At 37.2% G+C, this 26,379-nt stretch overlaps 1 protein-coding gene across 9 annotated transcripts in view; it reads left to right on the forward strand.

Moving 5' to 3' along the window:
- Positions 1-26,379, forward strand: part of KLF12 (KLF transcription factor 12) — a 437,715-nt gene that overhangs the window by 191,200 nt on the left and 220,136 nt on the right. For 8 of the 9 annotated variants that reach the window (XR_013763670.1, XM_079138936.1, XM_079138931.1 and 5 more), the window contains one exon: positions 4,261-4,350. Coding sequence is in view for 7 of the 9 variants with exons in the window: in XM_079138936.1 (XP_078995062.1) it covers positions 4,261-4,350 (90 nt within the window). In the remaining 2 variants the exon portion in view is untranslated. Of the gene's footprint in view, positions 1-4,260; positions 4,351-4,370; positions 7,989-26,379 lie in introns of those variants that run through there. The other variant, XM_079138929.1, reaches the window with a different exon arrangement.

Consider the following 26,379-nt stretch of genomic DNA (forward strand, 5'->3'; position numbering starts at 1 on the left):
TTTTTTTATTTTGAGACAGGGTCTTGCTCAGTTGCTTAGGACTACATTTGGTTGCTGAGGCTGGCTTTGAACTTGGGATCTTCCTGCCTCAACCTCCTGAGCTGTTGGGATTACAGACTTGTGCCACCATGCTTTGCAAGAAACTTATACTTTCATGAAGTAAAGAAAACATTGAAAACTTGATTTAATGGGGATAAAACATAAAATAGCTTTGAAACTAGAGGCTGATTTAAATTAATATTTTCCTAAAATATGGTTTCTCACCATTACTGGAAGTTTCACAGTTCCTTTAAGTCTGCTCAGCCTGAAGAAGCTGATACTAGATTCTAGATCTGCTCTCATGGAACCTTCAATAAGGTGTTACATTTTTACCCCATTTTTATGTATAGAGTGCATTTTGATAGGGAGGAGTGTAGGTGGGTGGAGGGAGTGTAACTGTTGAAAGTGCAGCTTGGGGTCAGACTGCTTGGGTTTGGAACACAGCCCTCTCACTTACTAATTGTGTGAGTCTGAGTAATTCAACCTCCTTGTGTCCCAGATACTTCAACTTCAGATAATAAAAGCATCAACCTCTTGGGTTACTGTGAGGGTTAAATGAGTATCACCATGTATAACACCTAAAATATGGTTTGGTCCATAGTAAATATGTAGATACTAGGTGTTATTCTTATGTTTGTTACCTATTATGTCCTGTACCCACAGAGGGCAAAATAGGTATTTTTGGCATAGGAAAAGAAACCTTGTTTAAAAGTTAAATGTTGATCATTAACTGGTCAGCTCCTTATTCCAGTTGTGTGGACCAACCCAACTTAGGAGGAGGGACAGGAAAAGATGTTCATTGTGGGGATAGGAAGGCAGATTGTAAAGCTGACCTGGGAAGTCACCGCCATTGTATGTGTTATAAACTACTGTCATTGAAGACCAGTGCCTTCTCCTTGCTGTTGATGCCATTATGAATGTTTTGAGATATTGGCAACAATCACTGGTGTGCTTATATGGGTTTTGACTAGGAGAGTTATTACCTGCTGGATGACTGTGTTGCCAAATCTTATTTGGCAAATAGGAATATCCTGAGCACTGTTCTTACTCACTGCACATGGAATTGATCAACATCCAACTAAAAATCCTGCAGTAAAATGTGAATCAATTGATAGAACTCATAGGAAACAACTTGTTCACATATGTGGCATATGTGTGTGTGTATGTGTAATGCACAGCTACACATAAATTACAATTCTGAGGAGCATACAATATCAAAATGTTTGTTACAAAATAAATATACAAAGTACTGTGACACTAAAATTGATGACTGTGTAATTTATTTTCCTCTTGAGAATCAATTGAGGTATTGATTCCACAGCAGATGTATTTTGATTAAGATCATGGCAAGATGTGTTTGACAGCAATTCCAAGTTATTAGAACCTATTACACTTTTGAAGTTTAGTAATCTGAGATTGTATGTATGTGATCTTAAATTAGTGAGATAAGTCTATCACTATTTTGTTTCAAAGACTGGATCTTCCGTGCTATAATTATCATGCACTGTTTAAAAACTGTGCGCCATTCTGGGTGGTTTGAACATGCTTGAGGTGCTCAATGCCTGCATTTAGGCTAAGCAGGGTTAGAATCATGCATATGCTTCTCATATATTTACAACACAATTTTTGGACATATATACAGATCGAATCTGTACTGTTTAAAAGTGTTTAACAATTAAGGTTTGGTTCCTAGCTGCAAACCTTGCTATTTATGATGTTTATTATGGTCATGGCTATGAATGATTCTATAAAATCATAGTAGAATTATTTCCAGTGAAACCTTGATTTAGTAAAAAAAGAAAATGTATATTTTTTTTCACTTTTACATGAAACTAAAATGTACAAACTGACTCCTACACATGTTGTAGAATGAATTATTCAAGACCAACAATGGAAATTTTAAAAAGCGATCATGAAAATATAGTGTTATTTATATGTGCTAAATGGAACATGAACCCAGCCAAGTTTTCATGATTTATCAGTTTTTAACTTCAAAGACTCTGGTTAGCTTGCATTTTTTAAACTAATGAGTTTATCACAGCCAGTGGGGGAAGATGGTTAAAGTATATCAGCTGTAAATTGGTACAAAGCACTAAAAGGGACATTAGCCTCTAATCAGATTCTAACAGTTCATTAAACCTGCCTTTCCAGAATTGCTCTTTGTCTTTTCTCCTCCTTCGCCTAGGCCTTCCTTATAAGGCATCTTGTCCTCTTTTCATCTGGGCAAGACCTCCTCCAGGGTAGGAAGCAAGATCAGCTCATCTTTCATTGTACACTAGCCCCATAACCTGTGGGATGCTTCAGCAAGGCAGGTTCCTAGAACTGCTTAAGAGGCTGGGGAGGTAAGATCTGGCTGACTGTAGGAAGGCTTCCCTGAGACCAGCTGGTGGCACGCCAAGCTGGCTGCTTCCAGCCACAGAAGCAAGTGACCCATTAGGGTTTGAGATCCATGCCCGATGTGCAAACAACCATAGACCCAGATGAAAGGATTTTAAATTTGGAACAAGTTAACTGAGCTCACGAGCAATACCACACTGTTCTTCTGCTCTTAAGCTGTCTATTAGAATGCAGAATCCACTCCCTCTCCAAAATATGGACAAGTCAAAAGCAAAACTTTAAGAAAATGTGTCCTCTCAATTTTGAAAATATTGTTCATTTCCTGGAAAACAGTGACAGTAATTTGTTTTCTTATTTTTATTACCTAATAGATGAGGCAGTGTGAACTTTTTAAATGTTCACTAGTTAACTTGGGTAAATTTGCTTATTTTTTTTTTCTTATTGATTTCTCAGCAAATATTTGGAATAAGATGCACTATAAATTTTATTTCTTGTATTATTTTCCTTAAAGAATCAAGAAATGTGAGAAATGGAGCTTCGCTCTACTGCACTCTGTTGGTATTATATGGTAATAATACATAGAATTTCTGATTTGTTGAAGTTGCTTTTTCATAGAAAATTAGCTCTATGGAGGCGAAAACATCATAACTTAGAAATTACACTAACTTTTCTCACTCCTGTAGCCAAAATATTTAGGAACTGATCTTCCTTACACTTAAGACCACTTTAGTGTTATGTGTTTACATCTGTAATTGAGGTAGAGATACAAACACAGATTTAGTCATATCAAGTTTCTCAGTTAAGCTGGTATTATTAGGTGCTCTACACATGTTTAAACGGACCTTACTGGGGCCTTAGGTGTACACTGATGTGGAACTCTCTCTGGTGCTGTTCAGATGCTACTCCAGTAAATTCCTACAGCAGCAAAAATGAGTAAAAAATAAATTTATTCTTCTTAGAAATGTTCGAAATTCTGTTGTGAACCACAGCATAAAGTTTTCCTTTCAGGAGATGCTAAATTGAGGCAAACCTATACTAAAATAGAAAAAAAAATTTTTTTTGTTCCTTAGTTATGACTTTAAGTATTCACTTTTTTGGTGTGGGGGCAGGGCACGGGGGATTGAACTCAGGGGCACTCAACCACTGAAGCCACATCTTGGCCCTGTTTTGTATTTTATTTAGAGACAGGGTCTCACTGAGTTGCTTTGCGCCTCACTATTGCTGAGACTGTTTCTGGATCCTCCTGTCTCAGCCTCCCAAGCCACTGGGATTATAGGCATGTGCCACCATCCCTGGCTAAGAATTCACTCTTCATTTAAGACTTATATTGACTTTCTTTAAAGTAGTGTTTGGAGGAATGATGATGTAGAAATTTTCATTAGGTCAGAATTGCCATGATATAAAAATTAAATGAGTCCAGAATTATATTATCTTGCTTTTAAATTATTTAAGCTTTGAGAGTATATAAATTATTTTTAATCTTATTTTCTCTTTTATGGATGTCTGTACACAGGGCAACCTCTAGGACAAAGGAAGAGAGAAACTTGCCTTATATTTCCTTCTATTTTTGAGAAAGTATGATAAATTGTTCCAGCTCCATAAAAATTAATGTAAGGTTTCCACGCTCCAGTTTATTACAGGCTGACCTCCAACCCAGAGGTCAGAGGATCAGACTGATTAATTCAACTTCTTGGTCATTATTTCAAATGAAAGTTCAGAGTGGTGGGGGGGATAATTGGTTATGATGATATCCTCATTTAATTATACTTCATTGCTAAAGAATTAGGTTAGCGGTACCAAAGGTACCTACCAGGAAGGAAGATGCTATCAGATGTCCTCTTTTGATTCTGTATAACTAAATCTCTCTCTCCCTCTCTTTCTCAGAATATCAACACCTTTGAGAACAGAATGTTAATGCTTGATGGGATGCCGGCAGTCAGAGTCAAAACAGAGCTTTTGGAATCTGAACAAGGGGTAAGCAGAAGTTTCCAAAGAGGACCGCCTCCTTCCCTTTATGATCATGCCTGAGGTTTCTAGAGCACCTTTGTTTCCCCCTGCCTGCGTTTTTCTCAAGTAAAAATTATCTGAGATGGTGATCGATTCTTACCCAGTTTCAACCTCAACTGTTCCTCCCTTGGAAGGGATAGCGTCCTGAAATTAGGGAGGCACATTGACCTTCTGAGAACCCTGTGACTCTCTGAATTTGGTGAATGTTTTGAAAAGCTAATGAAAATTCACTCCAGAGAGGAAACATTAAGAAATGAGATGGGGATTTAACCTCATGACAAAAGAGCTAGGTTCTTTTTAAGTTAAGTGACAAAGCACAGGGAAGAAGTGACAGAGGAAAGTGACAGAGGACAGGGAGTGGGAAAGTCTGTTTGTTGAATGAATTTCTCTTTTTATAAAAAAATTTTTGTAGTTGTAGATGGACAGAATACCCCCATTTAAAAAAATGTTTTATGTGGTGCTAAGTCTGGAACCCAGTGCCCCACACATGCAAGGCAAGCGCTTTACCACTGAGCTACAACCCCAGGCCCCAAATTTCTCTTTTGACGTTTGCATTTACACCCCTCCACACACACTTTTTTTTTTTTTTTTTTTTCTCTTTTTTAACTCCAGGAAGACTAGGGAATGGTTGATGAAATTGACGTCAGTGAATTTGAAAAGTGCTTAAAAGCAAAATAAAGTTTATATGTATATGGTGTAATACTGAACCAAATTGATGAATTAATTTATGGATACTAAGGCTGTAAGGAATAAAAACACAGATTTATTTTAAAAGGACATAGGACATTACATTTTATATTTGTTAACTTCACAGCTCCACTAACTTAAAGCATAAGGGCAGTATGATATAAAAAGTCATTGTTTATAGACAGCTCTGCTGTCTACTCTGTATATATAAAAGAGAAAGCTCTGCTTATGTGCCCGAGTGCATGTTGACTATCTGTCCTATTAAACCACCAGCACTGAGACAGTGCAGATAACTGACACAAAGACATAAGTAAATGTATAATCTTTACTTTATTATGTATCTTCTTAAAAAATACCCCATTAAAATCAGCAATGGTTTGTTCTTATACACTCAAAGGAAATTTTAGAAATGAATAAAATCTGTCATAGAAAATCATTATGAATAAGTTCATTTGCAATCCCACTCAAGGTATAGGATACCAGTGTACCACAAGGATTTCATGATGGCAGCTGGGGATTCAGATCCAGATGGTGATAGTTAGAGAGTCTCAGAAACTTCTGTATTGCTGAGCAGTTGGTGTTGGGGTGTGTGGCATCTCAGCACAATGTCTCCTTTTCAGAGGAAGACTGTGTTTGAAATAGATCTGGTTATGGTAGAGGCTGTCATTTCACTGTTGTCATTCAGTGTCGATTTGTGTAACTCTGAAATGAACTTTGTGGGGTATGTCAGCCACATAGGCCTGGTATAATGACACACTCTCAAGGAGCCAGCCCAAGGCTGAGGCAGTAGAACATCATGAAGGGGGAAACTGTGTGGCAGTTACTAAAAGTTCATTGTTCAAAGACAGCCTTCCATGAAGAGTCATGTGCTCAACCTGGTTTTCAAGCCAGACTTTATGGTTAAATTCCACAGATCCTCCAAAACTTCTAGGTATTTTTAACCTCGATTAATTCATCTAACCATGAGAAGGGTTTGTTTCATATTTTTTAAAAATTCTGTTGTCACAATTCATTTCTCAGAGTCTATATATATTATCATGAGTTTAATAAAGTAAATTTATGTACACTTCACAGACATCATAACATTCAGAGACGATGGCCTTTTTTATTTCTTAGGAGAGAAAAAGTGAAAAAGCAATCTGTTTCAGAGTGCTGCTTTCATGTCATGATACTTTCTTTAACTTGAATAGCAGTAAATCCATTCAAACTGGACATGTTAGAGGAAGGCAAAAACTACAGAACACCTCTAGTCAGTAACTATGACCTGGACCAATGGTCAAAGCCAGGATTGAGCATTGTTGCCAACAGCCTGGTAATCTTTAACAATATCCAGAGAATTCTTTACCCTTCACGGTCATCGTTTTTTGATTTCAAGGTAATTGTTGTGTGAAAGACTTAGGTGTTCAGAAAAAGAAAAAGAAAAACCAATACTTGCAGAGTTTTTACAGTGTGAATAAGAACCCCACATTACATTGTTTATAAAAACCATTATTTTGTCCTTAAACAGGGAAAGGAAAAATTGTGGGTTCCTAAATATTACTTAATGTCAGTTCAGTACAATCAATGTTCTCCCTTGTGAATGGAGTAGATGTTGATATTTTAACCCTAATTTAAATTGTGCATGTTGGAAGGAAATAAAAACTTGGTATGTTTTTGGTATATGAACTTCTTAAATATGAGAATTATAATTTTCTCTTATGATAAAGCTTCAAGAGAAGCAGTTTGCAGTGTTTAATGAAATATATTATGACTTAATTTTTTACAGGTACAATAACTTAAGATATAAAATCTGAAGTTTAGTGATTTTCAGTTTTGGACACTTCACTGGATTTTTCATGGTGGTGATGGGGCAGGTGGTATATACTATATAATTTCAGAATCTCATGCCTGCTTTTAGGTAAAGAGTGCTAGAATTTTGAAGATTTCATAATTCTTTCCTTATTTTAAAATTAAAGACTGGCTGAAGATTTATTCTTTGTAAGCAAATGTAATGTAATGTAAGCACGTTATTGAAATTTAAATAATTGCATGTGTGATTACAGGCTTTTGAAAAAAGTGTGACATGTTGTTTATAGGAAACAAAAAATAGGGAAACTCACTTGTGTCACAGCAGTGACTGAGTGCCTGGAGTTGGTACAATGGTTCTGTCTGCCATAATCCAGAGAAACCTAGTTTTGAGATTCTGTCCTTGACACAGACATCAACCTTCAGTCTTTGGGGAAGAAGACAAGTATTTCTTTTTCAGGCTATGGCAGCACTTTAAAGATGCACCACCATACCCAACCCTGCCTCCGTGAACCCTATAGGAATATGATGTTCTCTCTGCTGCTGGTTCTAAGTAGTCCCTTATGTCTTCTCCTGTGAGCTGGTCTCTGCAAGCCTCCTACCCCAAGAAATTCATAACCTGATGAGCACATTTCAGAGCTTAAAGGAAGACTCAGGGCCATGCTAGGTCAGGTTTGTGAGAAGTTCTGACTGCCTTGCCCCATTCTCTGAATGAGCATTATGGCATATGAACTTGGTCATGTCAAGCTATGTCTTCACATTTTCTCCCAGTATCTCTGGTAGTTCCTGATTCATGGTCATTGCTTAGCAAACGTATGAGATATATTTATATACACACACACACTAGCCTGGTAAAATATATAAAGCCCATCAATAGCTACTTGTAAACCTACTCTGTCTGCCTCATAGGGTTATTGTGAACATGAAAATCAAAATTGTAACTATTGGAAACACACATTCTTGCTGGTGACACAGGTCTCCATCTTGCAGCTGGGTGAACCAGATGGGCATGGCAGCACATGGGCACCCGCGCTGGGCACCTTCTGTTTGGATTTCTCCAACTCACAGTTCAGTTGTGTGATATCTAAGTCGATTATCCTGAAACGTGACTTCAGTTTCCTTCGGGCTTGTCGGTAATACGGCACATGCTGCTAAGCAGTCTGTAGGAAGGGCATGTGCTCTTGTGATATGCTTCGGGGGCACAGCAAGGAGTGTTTGAGTGACTTTATCTGTGACCTTTGGTTCTTGTGCCCCGCTGTTACAGGAACTTCCCAAATGCTGTCAGCCTTTGGATGTTCTAACATGTTATTAAGCAAAGGACTATAGCAGGAAGAAGAGTTTTGGAACTTCTACACTCAGATAAGGCAGTACGCAGAGAAAGGGCACTGCCTCAAAGACATAAAACACAATTTTATTTTTGGTGCTGCAGTTTACCAGCTTGAATGACATTGGAAAGTTCCTTCATATCTCCAGCCCTCTCTGGCCTTATCTGTACAGTGGGGGTATAAGAGTCGGTCTTTGCAGGTTTCATCTGACACCCTGTGATCCTAGGGAAGGGCAGGGAGTGAGAGAAAGCATTCCTAATCAGGAGTTTAACAATCTCATTACAACAATGGTACTTGTGAGTGAAAGTCAATAACAACGTAAGACTTTAAAGGGAGCCAGACTTGAATTCTCATGCTTGTTCAGCCAAGTACCAGCCTAGTGGAATAAGTTTAGTCTCTATCAACCCAGTCACCTCACCTGGGAGGTGGCACTTATCACTCAAGGTTATAGGAGACTGCCTGCATGTTGCAGGTGGTGAATAAATATTTTCCTTTTGAAAAAAAATGGGAGGGAAAGGCCATATCACTTCCATTTCTCTTGCTGTGTATTTCACGAAATATTTGATATAGATTACGACACCTGTTACCTCATGCAGATTAAAGGTAAATCTCAAAATGAAACCCTTATTTTGTTCACTTTAATTTTTATTCAAGTGCATCCACAGAAATGCTTCAAATCCTGATTGCATTTTATCACGGGAACAAAAGAACAATGATATGAGAAAAGTTGTAAGTGATATTATTCTTTGTTTTTATAATGGTTTTGCTCACACCTTTTAAACAAAACAGTTCTGGGTTCATTTACTTTTCAGATATTTATTGAGCGGGCACAGTGGTGCACATTTATAGAATTCCAGTGACTTGGGAGGCTGAGGCAGGAGGATTACAAGTTCAAAGCCAGCCTTAGCAACTTAGTGAGGCCCCAAGCAACTTAGCAAGGTCCTGTCTCAAAATAAAAAATGAAAAGATCTGGGGATGTAGCTTAGTGGTTATGCACCCTTGGATTCAAGCCCCAGTACAAAATAAACAAACAAACAAAACAACACTTACTAAAATATTTATAACTGGAATTTAAAAAGTGTAGGGATTTGCTGTAGAATTAACTGGGAGGGGAGAATGGACAGAGATAGAGATGAAACAAGACTGGTCATGATCCTGACATGACTGAAGCTGGGTGACAGATATGGGGGGTGTTGTTTAATCTGCCTAATATTGTATATGTTTGAAAAACATTTTTTTTTTTTTTTTTGTACTAGGGAGTGAACCCAGGGGCACTGTACCACTCAGCTACATCCTTAGTCCTTTCATATTTTAGTTTCAATTTTGAGACAGGGTCTAAGTTGCCAAAGCTGGCCTCAAACTTGCGAGTCCCCCGCCTCTGTTGCTGGGATGATAGGCATGTGCCACAGCTTGTTTGAAATTTCTTAAATTGTTTCAAAAAGAAAAAGAAGATCTTCAAATAAAAAAACCATAGGGAAAAAATTACTTGGGTGTAGCTGCATTGGCAGCACTGGAGAAAAGCATGAAAGAAACATCACTTGCTTGGTCTCCCACATTGTCTTCTAAGGCCCACACCTGTTGTCAGGGAGGGCATTGCTCTGCCTCCCTGTGCCAGCTGCAAGGTGTTGTAGCCCTTGGTTACACACCCTCTGAATCATGGACTGGCATAGAGGAGTGGCAGTATTGTGGTACTGAGAGAAAGAGACTGGGTGTTGTGACAACCTCTAAGTGTTCCAGGCTGCCAGTAATGGAGTGGTGAAAGAGTTCCGTGTTTTCAATTGGGAGAGCCTAAAAGCCTTTGGCCACTGCCAGTACCGAGGTCGGGTGCAGGGGCTGGAGTGGGCAGGTTTAGGTTCACACGTATACTTCAGTTCTCGCTAGCAGAAAATATCAGCCTTGCTAGGTATAGATCCCTATGAGCACCCTCATTTTTCAGATAGGACAAAAAAGGACAATGGAGACTTGGTCTTTTCCCTTTAGGCAGCTTGCAGTAAATTTGCCAAACCATCCTGCAGGACATTCATAACCTGGTGTTAAGGATGTTTCTCTATCACAAAAAGCTGACTAGCTTCATGAAGTAGCTCTAATGGAACTTCCCGAAGAGCAGAACTTAGGTTTATGATTCTCATTATTCTTCCTCACCCCAGCCCAGGAACTTATGAGTAGGCAGCACTCAATAAATAGTCATTCATTCAGATACTGTTTGTTGTAAGTGGGAGCCTGTTTGCCACGCTATAGAATGGAGAAGATTTTAAGACTGGTAGTGTTTTGAAAAAGACTCCAAGTTTTAGGCTTAATAAAGAAATATAGACAGGTGCTATGGGATGCTTGTTTAACCAGCAATTGCATTAAAATCCAGTAGCATTGTGGTGGCAGGGGAGAGGGGGACCTAACTTTTAGCAAACCTAACTTTCCCTCAGTAAAGCTCTGTTTAATTTTACATTAAAGATTTAATGTACATTTGTGCATAAAGGCTTAGTACGACAGTGTTACTCTAACGACTATCAGGTGGAGAAAAGGCATTTGTTAAAAATGCCACTTGGATTACACTTTAAAAGAATCTCATTATTTCCCCTCCTACTGTGGAACAGGTCCTAGCCTTGCTAGTAAATTGGTAGAATTATCTTGGAAATATGAATTTGCGTATCACTTAATACTCTGATGACCCACTGCTTGAGGTCTTTTGATCTATAGTGAAATATTTGCATGTCACTCTGTGGCTCCAAAGACCAATGTGCAGAAGCTGTACTTCTGCTAATGGGAGAAGGGAGATGATCTTTTTTTTTAAATTAAAAAAAAAAAAAAAAGGCAGAAAAAAATCTGCACTTGGAAAGTTCATGTTTTAGGGAAGAGCTATCCTCCACTAAAGATGTAGAGTTGGACAGATTTTAATAATGTCAGAATGGCCAATAAATGTATTAATAGAAAGAATTGAAAATCAATGAGCTGTGATAGTAATTACAGATAGTACCCAAGGGAAATATAGCAGGCAGACAAATCCTTTCCCTCAGGGCCTGCCCTGGGCAAAGCTATGAAGTTGCTCATCCTGCCCTTTGTCTTTCCCTTTAGCAATATACTTTCTCTTTCAACTTTATTCTCTTGTCACCCACAGTCCTGAGACCCGCAACCCTCTGATTGTGCCACAATGGTTCGAGGCCCTTAAGATGACCAGTTGAAACTGCTGTCTCATTAATAGTAGAATGTACAATGTATCCTTTCTAAGAGTTATTTGCATTTTTATAGGGTCAGTGCTTTTTGAAAAGGAATACTTCTTACAGAAATTTCATGCTTCAAGTAATTTGGGAATTTTGAGTTGAGACAAATTAACCTTTCCCGAACACTTCAGGTTAGGGAAGATCGTGATCTCTACTTGTCTTTTGGTAAAAGAAAAAAAAAAAATCCATGAGGTATTTTCTTCTATCTGGGTGTGTTTTCTTATGCTACCATTTGCACACTGGTTCAGAGTTCATAAAGCACCTCCCCCAAAATATTCTGTTTAACCTTAACTTGGAGGAATTTTATTTCTGATGACAAAAGATTAACTCCTGTGGGAATTGACTTCTGCCATAAACAAATAGAAAACCAAGCAGAGTACTGGAAATAACTTTCACATGTTGGACAGCAGGCAGTGATCCCTGGATAAAGAGCAAGAACAGAGTCAAACTGTACTGTTGCCTCAGCTTCCTGTCTGGGCACTGTCTGGACTGAGCAGGAAGAGGGAAACTAGCAGGACCCAAGAGTCTCATGGGTTAGGTAGGGATTGGAATTTGGAAAGATCAGGGCAACCAACTCCTAAGGGGAACTGAAGGGCGTTGTACAAAGAGAAGGCTCTGGAGATCTTTAGAGAGTTCCCCGAAAGGTTTTGCTGAGCACCTGTCTTTCTGAGAGAGGAGGAAGGCAACAGGCCAAATAATTCATGGAGCGCAGATGAAGTCCTCACAAACCAGAGTGGAGAATAATGTTCATGCCTGGGGCATTAGAAGAGATCTCAGAAGGGTCACAGCTTAGTAAAGGGTTTAGGTATAGTTGGTCCCAGAATAATCTGGAACCTGCCTTGACAGACCTTGGAAGCAGCCACTGAAAGGATCAAACTGATCTGCAGGTTCCTCAACTGTGTGTAGAAGAAAAAAAAATCTACTCCAAAGAATTCAAGTTTTAGCATGAAATAATGTAAAAATTGCAGTGTCTGGCATTTAGTCAGAATCGCCAGATGTACAAAGAAGTAGGAAAATATAGCTCAAGATCAAATGAAAAAGTGAGTCAACAGAAACACACCCAGAAATGACAGAAATAGTGAATTAATAGGATTTTATAATCCAGGATTTGAAGGAGAACCTGAACATTATGATGTAATGTTAAATGTGAGATAGGAAAAATGTATCTTAAATTTTAAAAATGAAATAGATGGCATTGATATGTAAGGCAGCAGCAGCAGCAGCAGATCAATGGCTGAGTACAGAGCAGTGGAAAGTATCTAAAACAAAGCACTGGGAGAAAGACCGAAAATGAATAGCAGAACCTCTGAGAATTGGCTGGAGGGTCAACTTGTCTGGCATGCACAGTTGCTCTCAGGAGGAAGGGAGGATCAGAAACAGTATTTGAAGGAACAATAGCTGAACATTGTTCAGTCATAGAAAATATACACCCACAAATCCCAAGACGTCCAAAGAACACCAAGCAGGAGAACCACACCATAACATATAATAATCTAATTTCTAGAATCAAGTCATGAAGAGAAGAGTTTTAAGAGCAGCCACAGGGGAAAAATCACTTTATATATGAAGCAATAGGAGTTTGACTTCTTGTCAGAAACCACTTAGAACAGAAGAAAGAAACTTCTGTAGACCTAATGAAAGGGAAATCTGGTAGAAATTCAGATCTAGACAAGAAGTAAGCATCTGAAAGAACACCTTCTTAAAGACAGTTGACTACTTAAAGGAAATGTAATAACAATGCATTGTAAAGTTTAAAACACTGAAGGAAAATGACTAAGAGCAGCACTTACCAGGGGAGTGGATGTTGTAGGATTCTTCTACTCTCGGGGAAGTGATATGGTATTATTTGATGGTAGACTCTAATAAAAGTGATACAGTAGATCCTAGAGCAGCTGTGCACACACAAAATGTCAGATATTTGTTAAATCAGCAAAATGAACTGGAAACATTGAAAATGACATTCAGGTTATCTAACAGAAGGAAAGGAAAACAGGAAAATGAACAAAGAGCAGATACGAGAACTAGAAAACAAAGAGCAAGATGATGAATTTAAACCACACATACTGATAATTACATCAAATGCAAATAGTTGAATTATTCCAATTAATTAGTGGAACAAACCAACTACATGCCATCTGTAGGAACTCTTAAGTGTCAAGACCCAGATAGGTTAGAAGTAAAAGAACCCTAAGTGGTCAAACTCATGGAAACAAAGTAGAAAGTTTTGCTAGGGGTTGTGGGAGGGGAAGTGAGTAGTTTGAAAGGGTTAGAGTTTCAGTTTTACAAGATGAAAAGTGTTTTAAAGTTCTGTTTTACAACAGTGTGGATGCAGGTAAAACCACTGTACTGTATGCTGAGTTAAGTTTTATGTTACACGTTCTTTACCACAATTAAGAATTTGTAAAAGTTAAAATGCCAGAGAATTGAAGATATATAGCTGTATGAGAGCACATATGAGTGGCTAAAGGAGGACCTTAGCAGAAATTGCTTCAGATGGCAAAGGGAAAGTCACTTTTTCATACGTTTCATTGTAGTAGCAACTATGTTTGAGTATATGGCCTTGTACTTAGGTGGTGAGTTCTTCAGGGAATGCTGGCTTAGACTCCATCCTTCTGTGTCTGGAGGAAGAAGGCTCTTCATGTTCAGTCATGCCATCCCGTTGATGGTGTATATACCAAGGCTGGTCCTCTGATCAGACGTGGAAATTCCTATGCCTAATAACATTATTTTAAATTTTAGAGAAGTATAAAGAAACCTATCAAGAAAATGAAAGACTATCGCATTATTTTGGAATAAATGCTATTAATAGTTTAGAATATCTTCTTCCAGAAGCATAATATTTCTATAATAAACATTCTTTAAAAAAATAATGTAAAAGGTTAGAAAAAGGTGTTATCACCTGAACACTAAATGCACCCCAAACAAACTGTGGTACCTGTATTAGTATCAGACCTCAGAATAAAGTCTATAACCAGAGGTAGAATGGAATATTTCTTAATGATAAAGGGGTAATTCATTGGGCGAACATAATAGCCCCAAGTGCTTACTTACCTTAGTAATCCTTCGAATGGATGTAGTACTCTCTTCATTTTTAAATAACAATAAGTGATACTGTACACCCAAGATTATACAACCAGTAAATAACAGACCCAGAAGGGAGGCTGTGTCTTGTGAATCAAAATCTTTTCACTATTGCAAGCTGTTTTCATAACTCAATTTTGATAACTATCCTAATGAGGTATTACATTGGACATGACCTGATTTCAGGTAACTTTCAGTGTTATGTTAAAAAGTGAGAAGAATTGAATGCAGATTTTATGAAGTTTTTAGTTTGGTAACCCAATAAATGCAAATTTACCTACAGAGGGTTAGAGGCCATTGCATATATTTGCCTATAGTAAATACAAGCACTTTTGGGGTTACCCATTTTACTTAATTTCATCAGATTTTTAACAATATTTTACTTTATATGTTTTAACATGTTTTCACTTAATAATGGATAAAACATGTACAAATAACCCCTAGTTGGTCATCACATGGGTAAAGTTCTATTTAACTGTGTGTCTATCAATTTCAGAAATAATTCATTGAACATATCTGATATCACATATTAGATTCAACTTCAAGAAAATGGTCTATCATAGTATTTTGAGAACTAAGATTTTCATAAGTACTTAACAACATAAAGATGTCAGTAGTCCTCCTAGAACTTCACTCACCATTGCACAAATTATGAGAAGTCACCCCTGAGGAAAATGTGCTACTGAGGCATTTGACCTAGTGACAGTTTTAGTTCATTTAATGTCCTACCAAGGACATTATGGTTATGGAAGAATGAAATCCTCACCAATGTTAGTGGCAAGTACTTTTTGTTGTCTTCAGTATTATCAAAAGAAATTCCTTAGTAAAGAAACATGAACTTCTCACCAGTAGTAAATGAACTATGATGTTCAGATGACTCATAGTCACCATGATTAATTATTCCTTTCTGACTGTCAAACTTGAATTTTATTGCTGTGTTCGTGTCATAACTAATTATGTCTTTCTCAGTAAAGCCATGAAGATAATGATTGAGATAAATCATTCATTCTTAAAACCTAAGCTCAATTAGGCAGTCTTGCCATTCTTTTAACATTTAGATAAACAAAAAATCATTTTTTTCTAGTTTCTTGTTTTTAAAATCTCAGTTATACACTTTTTAGTTTTCAACTTGAAAGAAATTAATGCAGCTGTGTTTATAGTTGCCAACCTTTGTTGACTAAGTCAGCTATAACAAGATGGTAGAAGCAGCCTGGGTTGCTTCAAGTTTTGTTATAGATTCATATAAATGATGAGTATTCAGACTCTTTAAAATGGATAAACATTATATATATGATTTATAAAAAGAGGCAGAGTCTTTGAGATTTTTTTTTATGAATAATACAGTTGCTGCTGGCACATTTTAGAGATCTGTCAATCTGGATGTTATTTTTAGCGCATATGTATGACATTGTCATCTATATGATCACATCTACATATCATAGCTATACAATCATATATGTGTAGAAATGTTCCTGAAAATGATGCAAAACATTTTCATTTTAAAATTCAGGCATAGTAAAACTCAGGCATAATAAAAGGTATAGAATTTAGCTAGAATGAATGAAATTATATAGATAATACTTAGCATGCTATACTACATATTAAGTAATTAATTAAAAGCAACTGCTCTTCCATTGTTACTATTAATCTGCATGTCTCTTATTTTGTGATATAAACTTTTGGATTTGAAATGAAAATACATATCCAGTTTTTCACATAGATCTTGAAGAAATGATTTAGCACTGTTGACACATCCGTGATATTTCCTATGAGTCCATTAGCAGGAAAAAAATGCTACTATTTAAGTAATAAATAATATACATTGACACTGTGCTGTATATGTCTGATTTCAACACTTTAAAATAGATGTCTTTACTTCTGTATTGTTGACCTTTACTTAAAGATAATATATTGGGCTGGGGTTGTGGCTCAGTGGTAGAGCACTTGCCTTGCACATGCAAGGCACTGGGTTTGATACTTAGCACCACATAAAAATAAATAAATAAGATATGGCATCCACCTACAACTAAAAATACTTTGCAATACTATGTATCACATACATGGTGGTTCTTTCTTAAATTAAAGGACTAACAACTGTTGTTACTATAGAAAGCATTTGAAATGTTATTCAGACTTATATGACCATGATGATTAAATAGATGATGGTTTAACTTTAATTTTTTATTTCCCAAGTTTAAAAAAAGTCTCCAGTGAATATGTAGGATTTTATTTTGAATTTGTTTCCAAAAAGATAAAACATTATTACCATTCAGAGTCTACATTTAGAAAATGATCCTAGAGATAATTAAAGGAACTCTTAAGAGGCAAAAATAATGTTATGATATATAATATGACAAGCTTATTAATAGCTTTTTATTTAATATCTGTTTGCTTTTTCTTATGGGGAAAAATCACCTATATTGTTCTCTTATAACATGAGAAAAAATTTGCAAGAAACCTAATATTTGCAGTTTTTTAATGAATCCACTTTGTAGTATGACTTCAGAAATGTTTTGCTATTATAAGGGACCTACGTAAGATCTTTTAAAATTGTTTCCAGGTGAAATGAAGTTGTGCCTTTACGAGTTGGCCTCTTTTTCCGCATGTAACTCTGTTTCCTGAAAATTTTCAACTTGCCTGTTACTGGAATGTGTGGTGGCCCCCTGTGATTGCCCCTCATCTTTATCATCTTGACATTTTGTTTGCGTCCCATGTAGTGATTCCAGTCTTCCCAAATACAGTTGTTGTTACTGTTTTAATCTATGTTTCCTAGACCCTCTTGCTGCTATGATATGACCATATGACCAGCCATTTGCAGCACGCAGGAAAGGGATGTGGAAAGGGCCCAGGCAGAGCAGTCTCTCTGTGGGGGAGGCTGTCGCCGATTTTCTGGCATTAAATACTGGGAGGCAGCAACAGTGGTATTTTCACTGAAAGAGACCCAGTGTGCTTGGTGTTTGTTCCACCCGTGCTATTCCTGACTATGTGGTATCCAAATGATAGCTACCAAGCTATTATTTTAAAAATCTTTATCTCTCCACTTAAACTAGTCAGGGTGGATTCTGTTGTTTGCAAAGTGAGATTTACTCACTTTCTTTGCATCAAGTCTTATCTCAATGACTCTGGGAATAAGTGTGTGAGTTCTGCAGACTGCCTGTATTTACATCCTGGCCCCAACACTTTTTCTGTAACCTGAGCAAGCTACTTAATCCCCCGTCTCTATTTCTTCTTCTGTAAAATGAAGATGATAATTGTACCTATCTCATGAAGTTTATGGGAAGATAAAGAAATTGGCATATGTAAGATTTAATTATTAGCTGTTGCTTAAGCCTGAAATGCCCTCTCTGTTCCTTCAATTCATGGTTATTTTGCAAATTCAAGCACAGACTCCTCCTTCCACAAAGCATTCATTTGCTCTTTCTCTCTTTGCTGTGCATTTATTGTCTGTTTATAGTCACTACCCACCTGACTTAGTACTTAATTGAGCTCAAATTGTATCTAGTATGTTAACTCTCTTCTCAACTTGATTTCTGGCATGTTCATTTGTTAATTTGATCTCAAAATGGAGTGGGTCGTTGGTGATGGAGGTAGGCAAGAGGCTGACTTGAAGGAGCTCCATGGTTTATTTGGAGACTAATCTTAATGTTAACTTTCTGGATAAGAATATTGGCAAATAAATAAAGGATACCATTTATGGCTACTTCTATGTGCTTGGTCATTTATATTATCTCATCTAACACCCCTACTAATCTTGAAGTAGTCATCCTTCTTTACCAATGAGGACAGCTATAATTAGCAATGATTAAGTTCAGGTCATACAGCTACTTACTCTGTGTCAGACAAACTTTAATTATCTTTAAAAATAATGCTTTTCTATAATACTAAGCTATCGTTTAACATATCTCAAAAATATCAGGTGATGCAGTCATGGGAAAATGACCGATATTTTCAGTTCTTGAAGAATCATTCTCATTATTTTATTGTGTTTCATGAAAAATACTTACTGAAGTAATCTCGTCTGGTGATTAATTTGCTGAAACTGATGTGGTTAATCTAGTTTTCTTGTTGTTTGAAAAGTACTTCCTCTGATTTCTTCAGAGTTTGTAGTCTGTAAAGAAAATGTAAATGATGGCAATAAGGACTGCTGTACATCTCTGTGCCCCTTGTAGAATTCAGAGCAGTTTTCTTGTGTTATCACACGATGCTCACATCATTTCACTGGGAAGATGGAACTGGGTATTGTGAGCGCTATTTTTTACTTGAGAAACTGGAACATGACAATGAAATCACTTGCCTAGAGCCCCGGAGAGATAGTCAGTGACAGTTGTGATAGTATAGCCCTGGGCTCTAACATTTAGCTTTAAGCACAAAGATTTAATTGCCTGCATAGTTTGAGTGCCAGTACTTACCCACCTTACGGTTTTCTGTAAGGATTGTGGATAGACTACCTGGAGGACTTAACTGGTATAGATTAGTCCTGGCATAAGGCAGTGCTAGCCTGATGATATGGGTGGAAATGGAGCTGAGATGTGATGGTAAAAGTTTAGATAGGAGATGTAAAGAGAAAATAAAAGGACATCCCTGGGTGTAAATAGTATGGAAACAGTTTATCCCCCTGTAGTCTGCCCCTGACAGATGTTTTTGAGTTAAAAGGAGTATAATTCATTCTTTTGTGGATGGACCTTTTTATTTTATTTATTTATATGTGGTGCTAGGAATCGAACCCAGTGCCTCACGCATGCTAGGCAAGTGCTCTACCACTGAGCCACAACCCCAGCCCACAGATTTCTGTTACCTGTAATGTAAAACAAGAATTCTAGCCAAATACTGCTCCCCCCCCCACTTCTTCTCTTTCCTACTTTCTCATTTATACAGTTACCCATTTCTGTGGGACTGAAGTTTCAAGCCTGTTCTGCTGTTCCAGAATTCGTTCAGATAAAATCGAGATTATTGGTACTTGTTCACATAAAAGCTTCATTAGTTGTTTAGACAGCTGAGTTACATGCTTCACACTTTCAGATTCTTTTTGCTGTTTCACTTATCATTATAACTCCATTCTAGTTCTGTGGGAATTGACACTTTGTTAAGAACCCATAGGGTTACCATGGTTTGTTATTTTTTTGGAACCAGGGAGCTGAGTGCTGTTTTTTCATGTTCTCAATCAACTTCCAAAACAGGTTAAGTGTGATTCTGTAGACCCTCCATTTTATCCAAATTGTAAAATCCTACAAGTATGTGCTGAATTTGATCTGATCTGATTTTGCAGAGCCATAACTTTTAGGGTACTTAACACTGCATGTACTTGAACTCAAACTATTCTGTATCTGTGGATCATGAGTTAGAGTGATGTAGTCGAGTTTTGTATAATACCTTGGGTTCCTTTTTACGTATTTAAAAGAAAAAACAGGAGTCATTGAGCATCTAGATATACGTTGAGCATCTAGGATATACATCGGAAGCTATATGTATATTCATGTTTCAGGATATTACACTGTGTTACACACTTTGTTATTTAAGGAGTTGGCATTCTGTACCTACTACTTCACATCTGTGTATTCCTTTGCGTGCTTCAGAGGACTTTCTTATGTGTTATCATGTGGTGTCTATATTAATTCACTGAGAAGATGGAATCAAACAAGTATTTTGATCATCATTTTTTTCAGAGAAAACTGAAAAACTGAATTTTTATCTAGGTATATTATAGCCAAATAATTATTTCCAGAGATTGACCAGAACACACTGATGTTCCTGCATGGAATGGGTGGTCCATGCATGGGCCAGAATGAGTTGATAGGAAGATGTCAATCTCAGGATGTGGAACCCTTGGACATGGAATGCAGCATTTATCAAGATGTGGTCTGCAGACTATGGCTGCAGAATTCCCCAGTTCCCACCCTAGACCTATACCCAGTCAGGATCTCTGGGATTCACCAGAGTCCCTGGTGCTTAAGACATTTTGAGAACTTGTGATGCTAATGAGATAATATGGACCATGGCTCATTTGGCTTTTGGTGATTGTGTCTTTTGAAGTGCATCAGCCTAAATGGTATAACCTCCTTTGTGTGCAGGTGTCTGTGACTCACAGGAAGGTCTGCTGTGGTTGATGGTCTGAGCTTGTTAGAGCAGACAGAGGATGCTGCAATCTGGAGACATCTTAGGAATTTTTAGTACCTAAAATGAATTAATAGATGCATGTAAAATCTGAACAGCACAAATAATTTCTTTAATATTCAAAGAGAGTTTGAGGGAATCGTACTGCAAGGAGTATTGTGAATGTGGCATGGGTAGTACTGGGCCACTTTCTCCAGAAGCCTTTGAATTCCTGCAGAGCCCAGTGAATCCCCATTGTCATGAGCAGCATTGTATTTCCAAGTTCCAAGCCAATTACCAGTGAATCATGAGAAATGTACTTAACTCAATCTTTGAAGAAGTAGTTCACATTTTAGTCATTGACATTTTATTTTACCACTTCTCTGCTAAGAGAGTGAATGACTCATTTAGAAGTTAAAAAATACTTGAACTGTTTAAAATATTGATATTATAAGTGCCATAACTTCGAAGAGGAAGCATGAAAATTGGCATTTAAATGATGTCTCCAAAGATTCCACTTCTTTTGTATGGAGTGAGACTCACTGTTGGAGTGAACCTGTCAGATTCTGAATTCATCTCTTAATGCCTAGCAGCAGGGCTGTAGAGCTGGGTTGAAGCCACATAAAGCCACCCTGTGGAGGGGACCTTGGGTTAATATTCAGTCTGTGCTCCTAGCCAATCAACCCTAGTGGATGATTTTTCTAGAATTTTTTCCCCCTAATTGCTCAACTGAAAAGATATCTCTAATTTTTAAAAAAGTTTGAACCAGAGGGCTTTTGGTTAGCTGAAGTCTTGCACAGTACCTAGGAAAATGAAGTAGACACTCAATTGAAATTCTCTTTCAATTTGTTTATCCTGGCTAGAAATCTGTGACTGTGTTCCTGTGATAAGTTGTCAAGGTGTTGCTACATATCTTACCCATTCTGACATGGATGGTTAAGAATTAACATTCCTCGTTTTTAAAAAGTCAGATGTCATTCACCAACCCCCAACAACAAAAACAATTAATGAAAAATTTTTAAAATCTTACATGGTGCCTCTACTATTCCCCTCTACTATCCTTCTATTTTCCAAAAGCCAATCTCTGACATCTCTGTGGCAATGCAACTTCTTGATTTTCCTAGTGTCTTCATGGGTAGTGAGATGTTAAGTTCATCTTCATTCTATACTATACTTAAGATGCATGCGTGATCTGTTTGAGACCAGGTGAATATTTGTAAATTTTCCAACATAGACTACTGAAAGTTAAAACAAACATGAGCACTTTGGTCTGCAATTTATAATTTAAATCTGTAAGCAAAGAAGGGCAAGAATCAAGTTAAATCCAGTATGTATAAAGTATGAAGGTTTTACTCCTTCACTAATATAAATAAATAAATAAATAAATAAATAAATAAATAAATACCACTTCATTGAAACTAGACCATAACTTAAGTTAAATGGAATTGGTATCAGTATAACTCTATGTAGTAGTAGAAAACCCTTAGGTTCTTTGCTCTGCTCAAAGAACATGACTGCTTCACTAGAAAAAGAAATTGTGTACAACCAAAAATGTTACCTATTAGTTCTGCATGCACATAGTAGGAAGTCCTTAGATTCCAGCACCCTCTTTTCTATGTAACCTCTAGGTATGATAATAGAGTTTTAATATTTCTTTTGATCTTTAACAAATTAGGATTGTATTTCCTGCTTCATGAAGGCAAGGAATAGAAGAAGCTGCAATAACTATGAAAGAGATGGAATCCAGAAATGTACTGCATGGGTTTTCAATATGGGTGTTGTCAAGTCTCCAGGAGAGGCACTCTAAAATTATTTGAATTACTCTGGAACTTGTTAAGGTTTGAATATGAGGTATCTTTCCAAAGCTCCTGTGTTAATGCAGAAATGTTCAGACATAAAATGATGTGATTGAGAGCTGTAACCTACTCAGTCCATCCTAGCTTAAATGGACTAATAGGCAAGTGGATCATGACTAGAAGAGATGGGTCATGACTAAGAGAAGGTGGGTCACGAGGGGCATGACCTGGAAGGGCTCATCTTCCCTGCAGCCTCTTCTTCTCTTCTCTCTGCTTTCCAACTGCCATGAACAGAGCAGCACTCCTTTGCCACATCTTTCCGCCATGATGTTTTTCCAAAGTTGGGCTTAGAGCAATGGAGTTGACCCACCATGGTCTAAACCTCTGACACTATTCCCCAAATAAACTTTTCCTCCTCTGAGTTATTGTTGGGTATTTTGGTTAGAGCAACAAAAAATTGATTAACATATTTATCAAGCTAACAAAGTTGAGTTTGTTAGGGGATACTATTGAAAGTAGCAGTGATGGAAACCAGTGTTTACTAACAGACTTAGGTTGTAGTCTTTTGATATATATTACGATTTTTTTTTTTTTTAATAGGGGATTGAACCCAAGGGTGCTTAACCACAGAGTCACATCCCCAGCCCTTTTTGTATTATTTAGATATAGGACATCACTGAGTTGTTGAGAAAGACTTTGAACTTGTGATCCTCCTGTCTGAACCTCCCAAGCTGCTGGAATTACAGGTGTGTGACACCACACCCAGCATATTACTACATCTGATTCTTAAAATTTATGTCAGAATGTGTAAGTGTCTATGTGACCAAAAAGCTAGAGTTCTTTCCACTATCCAGAGATAATGAAAAAGTGCTTAGACAAAAGATAGGAAAGGATATGAATGCAAAAGTATTCATAACCTCTTTTGCCAGCTTCTTATTTTGTGATGAACTTTTTTTTTTTTTATAATGTATAATTTAGAATCTGGATAATGGGAGAAAACTTTCGAGTGTGGGACTAGAAATGAAATTCAGGGAAACTTACATGCTTTGATTTATTCTGGAAAGGACAGAGAATGATTTCAAGTGGGAACATAATTTTGAAGGTGTGGGGGCATTGGGGAATTAAGTCTAGGAATCTCTAAAATGTTTTGGTGAGGTTGGATGGAGAGAAAAAGTTATGTGGAGAGGTAGAGATGGGTTTGCCAAATGTTTCAAATTTGAAAAATGAGGAAAAGGAGACTTAAAGTTGATGTATTTCAACCACATTTTAATATTAATGCTTTGTTGAGAGACTTGACTAAACACTGCAATTGATTTTTAAATACTGGACTGGCCTTTCTATGAATGAGACATTGCTACGCCTGGCCCATACAGCTATATACCTCTACTGAGCTTCCAATAGATTTTTAAATAAATGCTTAAATGCACATAGATTGCACACATGCATATGCATATGTATATGGTGATATGGATGTAAATATATGTGATTATACACAGATTCATACACATACAGCATTAAATGCAATTTCATGTGTATATTTGTAGTTATGGATATGTGTAATTTGTATGCACAAACACCAAATACTTCTCATGGTGTTGGTAGTGCTGTGTTGCTTGGAACAGGCTTTTCAAACTATAGATTTTTCCTGAATTTGAAAGGGAGGGAATGCCAATAATGTAGTCCCTCAAATGGGAGGGGAATGGGTGTATGGCGAAATCCTTCAGTGGTAACTGGAGTAACTAGCTTCTGGGTACACTGTCTGCCTTTCCACAAATTTAAGAAATTTAGGGGACAAAATAGAGATAAGTAAATGATAGCAACAATCAGGTTGGATCTCTCTCAGACAAGGTCTCAAACTCTAAGGCCATCTCAAAGTCTGTGGGAGGGCAGTCCTCACCTACTGAAAATTACCTCACAGGAATGAAAATGGTGCCTTTTGCTATTGCCAAACCTTGGGGCTGCTCTTTTGCTTTTTGTGGTACATTGATATAATATCCACATTTCTAGATACACTCAAATGAAATGTTTAGGATTGATTCATGATGATATGGTATATTATGTTAATGATGTTGTTAGAAATTGTAATACCTTCCAGAAAATAAACAGTATTATTTGCCCCTAAGCCCAAACTGTAAAGTGATGTCATCAGTTTCAACTTGCATGTAACTATTGAGGGGATTCAGGCTTTTCTTATTTGTTTGTTATGGATTCATTTTGTTTGCGGCCTAATATTGATTTAGAATTTAGAGAATTTCAGCTTCCTTATATCAGGATAAGTGGAGTCAACAGAAAATCCAGGTTTCCTTGCAAATCTGGAGAGACCAGAAAAGTGTGGATATAGTTAGGGTTTGGTCTTGCTACAGCAGTGAAAACTCTGCCATGCGGTTAACAAATTGCCTGGGGCATGCATCCTTCCTGTGGGTGGCCATTCTAGAAAGGTTCATGGCAATATGTGGGTGGCTTTTTACAGAGGAACTCTTAAAGGAACACAATTACTGAATCTATGAATCCTCTGTCAATTTTGAGATATTTTTCGAGACCTGCTCTAAATGTTTGTACCAACCATTTGATTACAGGTCATCCAGGTATCTTGACCTTTGTCAGGTAATCTCCAGAATTGTACTGGTTTTCATAGTAGTCAAATCTAGTCCATTCAGAGGTGGTAGTGTGTTTCAGGTCTTCAGGATTTTGCCAACAGAACACAAAACAGAGGAATTAAGAGCAAATTAAGTAGCATTAAATAGCCTAATAGGAGTAGGTTTTAGAACACATTAATTGAAAACCACATAATAGCATTTAGAGTTCCTTTAGCAATTCCAGGGGTCTGGCAGGAGAAACTCAGTATCTAGCCAAACTCAGTTGGGTGGTAGGAAATAAGTCATTTTTAGATAATTCTTCTTCCTTTCATTCTAAATAGCTTCCCCATATTTTCTTTACAGTGAGTCAAGTCCTTGAATTTTCAGAAGCTCAAATCATATATATCAAGGTTTACAATCACAAAATCTGAAATTCTTTTTTAGTTTCTTTTGTTGTCAAGTATTCAAATGTGTCTCAAATAGATCTGTGTCAGAACACTTGTACACTATTGGAGGATGGATGAGAAGTGTGCCTTAAGTTAGGAGGTACTTACCTGTTCCTTCTATATCATGGGCTGGAGAATTGGATTTTTCTAGTAACAGTTTAAAAGGAAGGGTGGCAGAAATACCAAGATGAAAAGACTGCCATGGAAACAAAGATTCGAGTAGGAATCTTTGTTACTCATTTGTTAGATTCAGCACCCTACATAGATTACTTTGTTCAGTTCTCCTAAACCTGGGGGATTAGGTATTACTATCTTCCTCTCCCTCAAAGAAACCAGTCTCAAGAATGATCAACCAATCAAGGTGACAACTACAAATAAATGGCAGAGTACAACTTGGTACCTACTGTAACCCAAAAGCCAGCTCTTAAATGTGCTACCTTTCTATGCCTTGACCATCCTACATGAATATGACAAACAGTATGAGCAAGTATAAAAATAGGGATATTTGAAATTAATAGATTTCTGATCACAGGATGATGGAGTCAGATACAGAAAGTCTGGAAATGCTCCAAGGTAGTGACCATTGATGTATATCTTTGAAAGAGAGAAATCATTCCAGGCAGAGGGAATATTACCAAGGAAGGTGCTGAGGTTTATTGGCATAATAAGTGTCTATTTCCCACTAAAAGGGCTCTATATTGAGTAATAGCATTTATAAAATCGTTTTTACAGCAAATAAAGTGGACACTAAGTAAATGGAGTGTTTTCCTTAAGTCAGGGCCAGTTAGACCCTTATTAAACAACCACTGCTGGACCTTGAATGGTATATTTTTGGTGATTCTTATTAAAATTTGGAGAGTAGTTATTTAGTTGCAGAGTATAATTTAAAGAGATGGCCATTCTTTGACCTAAATGGGTAAAAGAGTGGTCCCAGAAATACCTGTGTGCATGCTGCTAACTTTAAAATAATTGCTGACCACATTTCACTGCTTTGA

The sequence above is a fragment of the Sciurus vulgaris genome (assembly GCF_902686455.1).
Source record: "Sciurus vulgaris genome assembly, chromosome: 4".
In the NCBI taxonomy this organism is placed as follows: domain Eukaryota; kingdom Metazoa; phylum Chordata; class Mammalia; order Rodentia; family Sciuridae; genus Sciurus; species Sciurus vulgaris.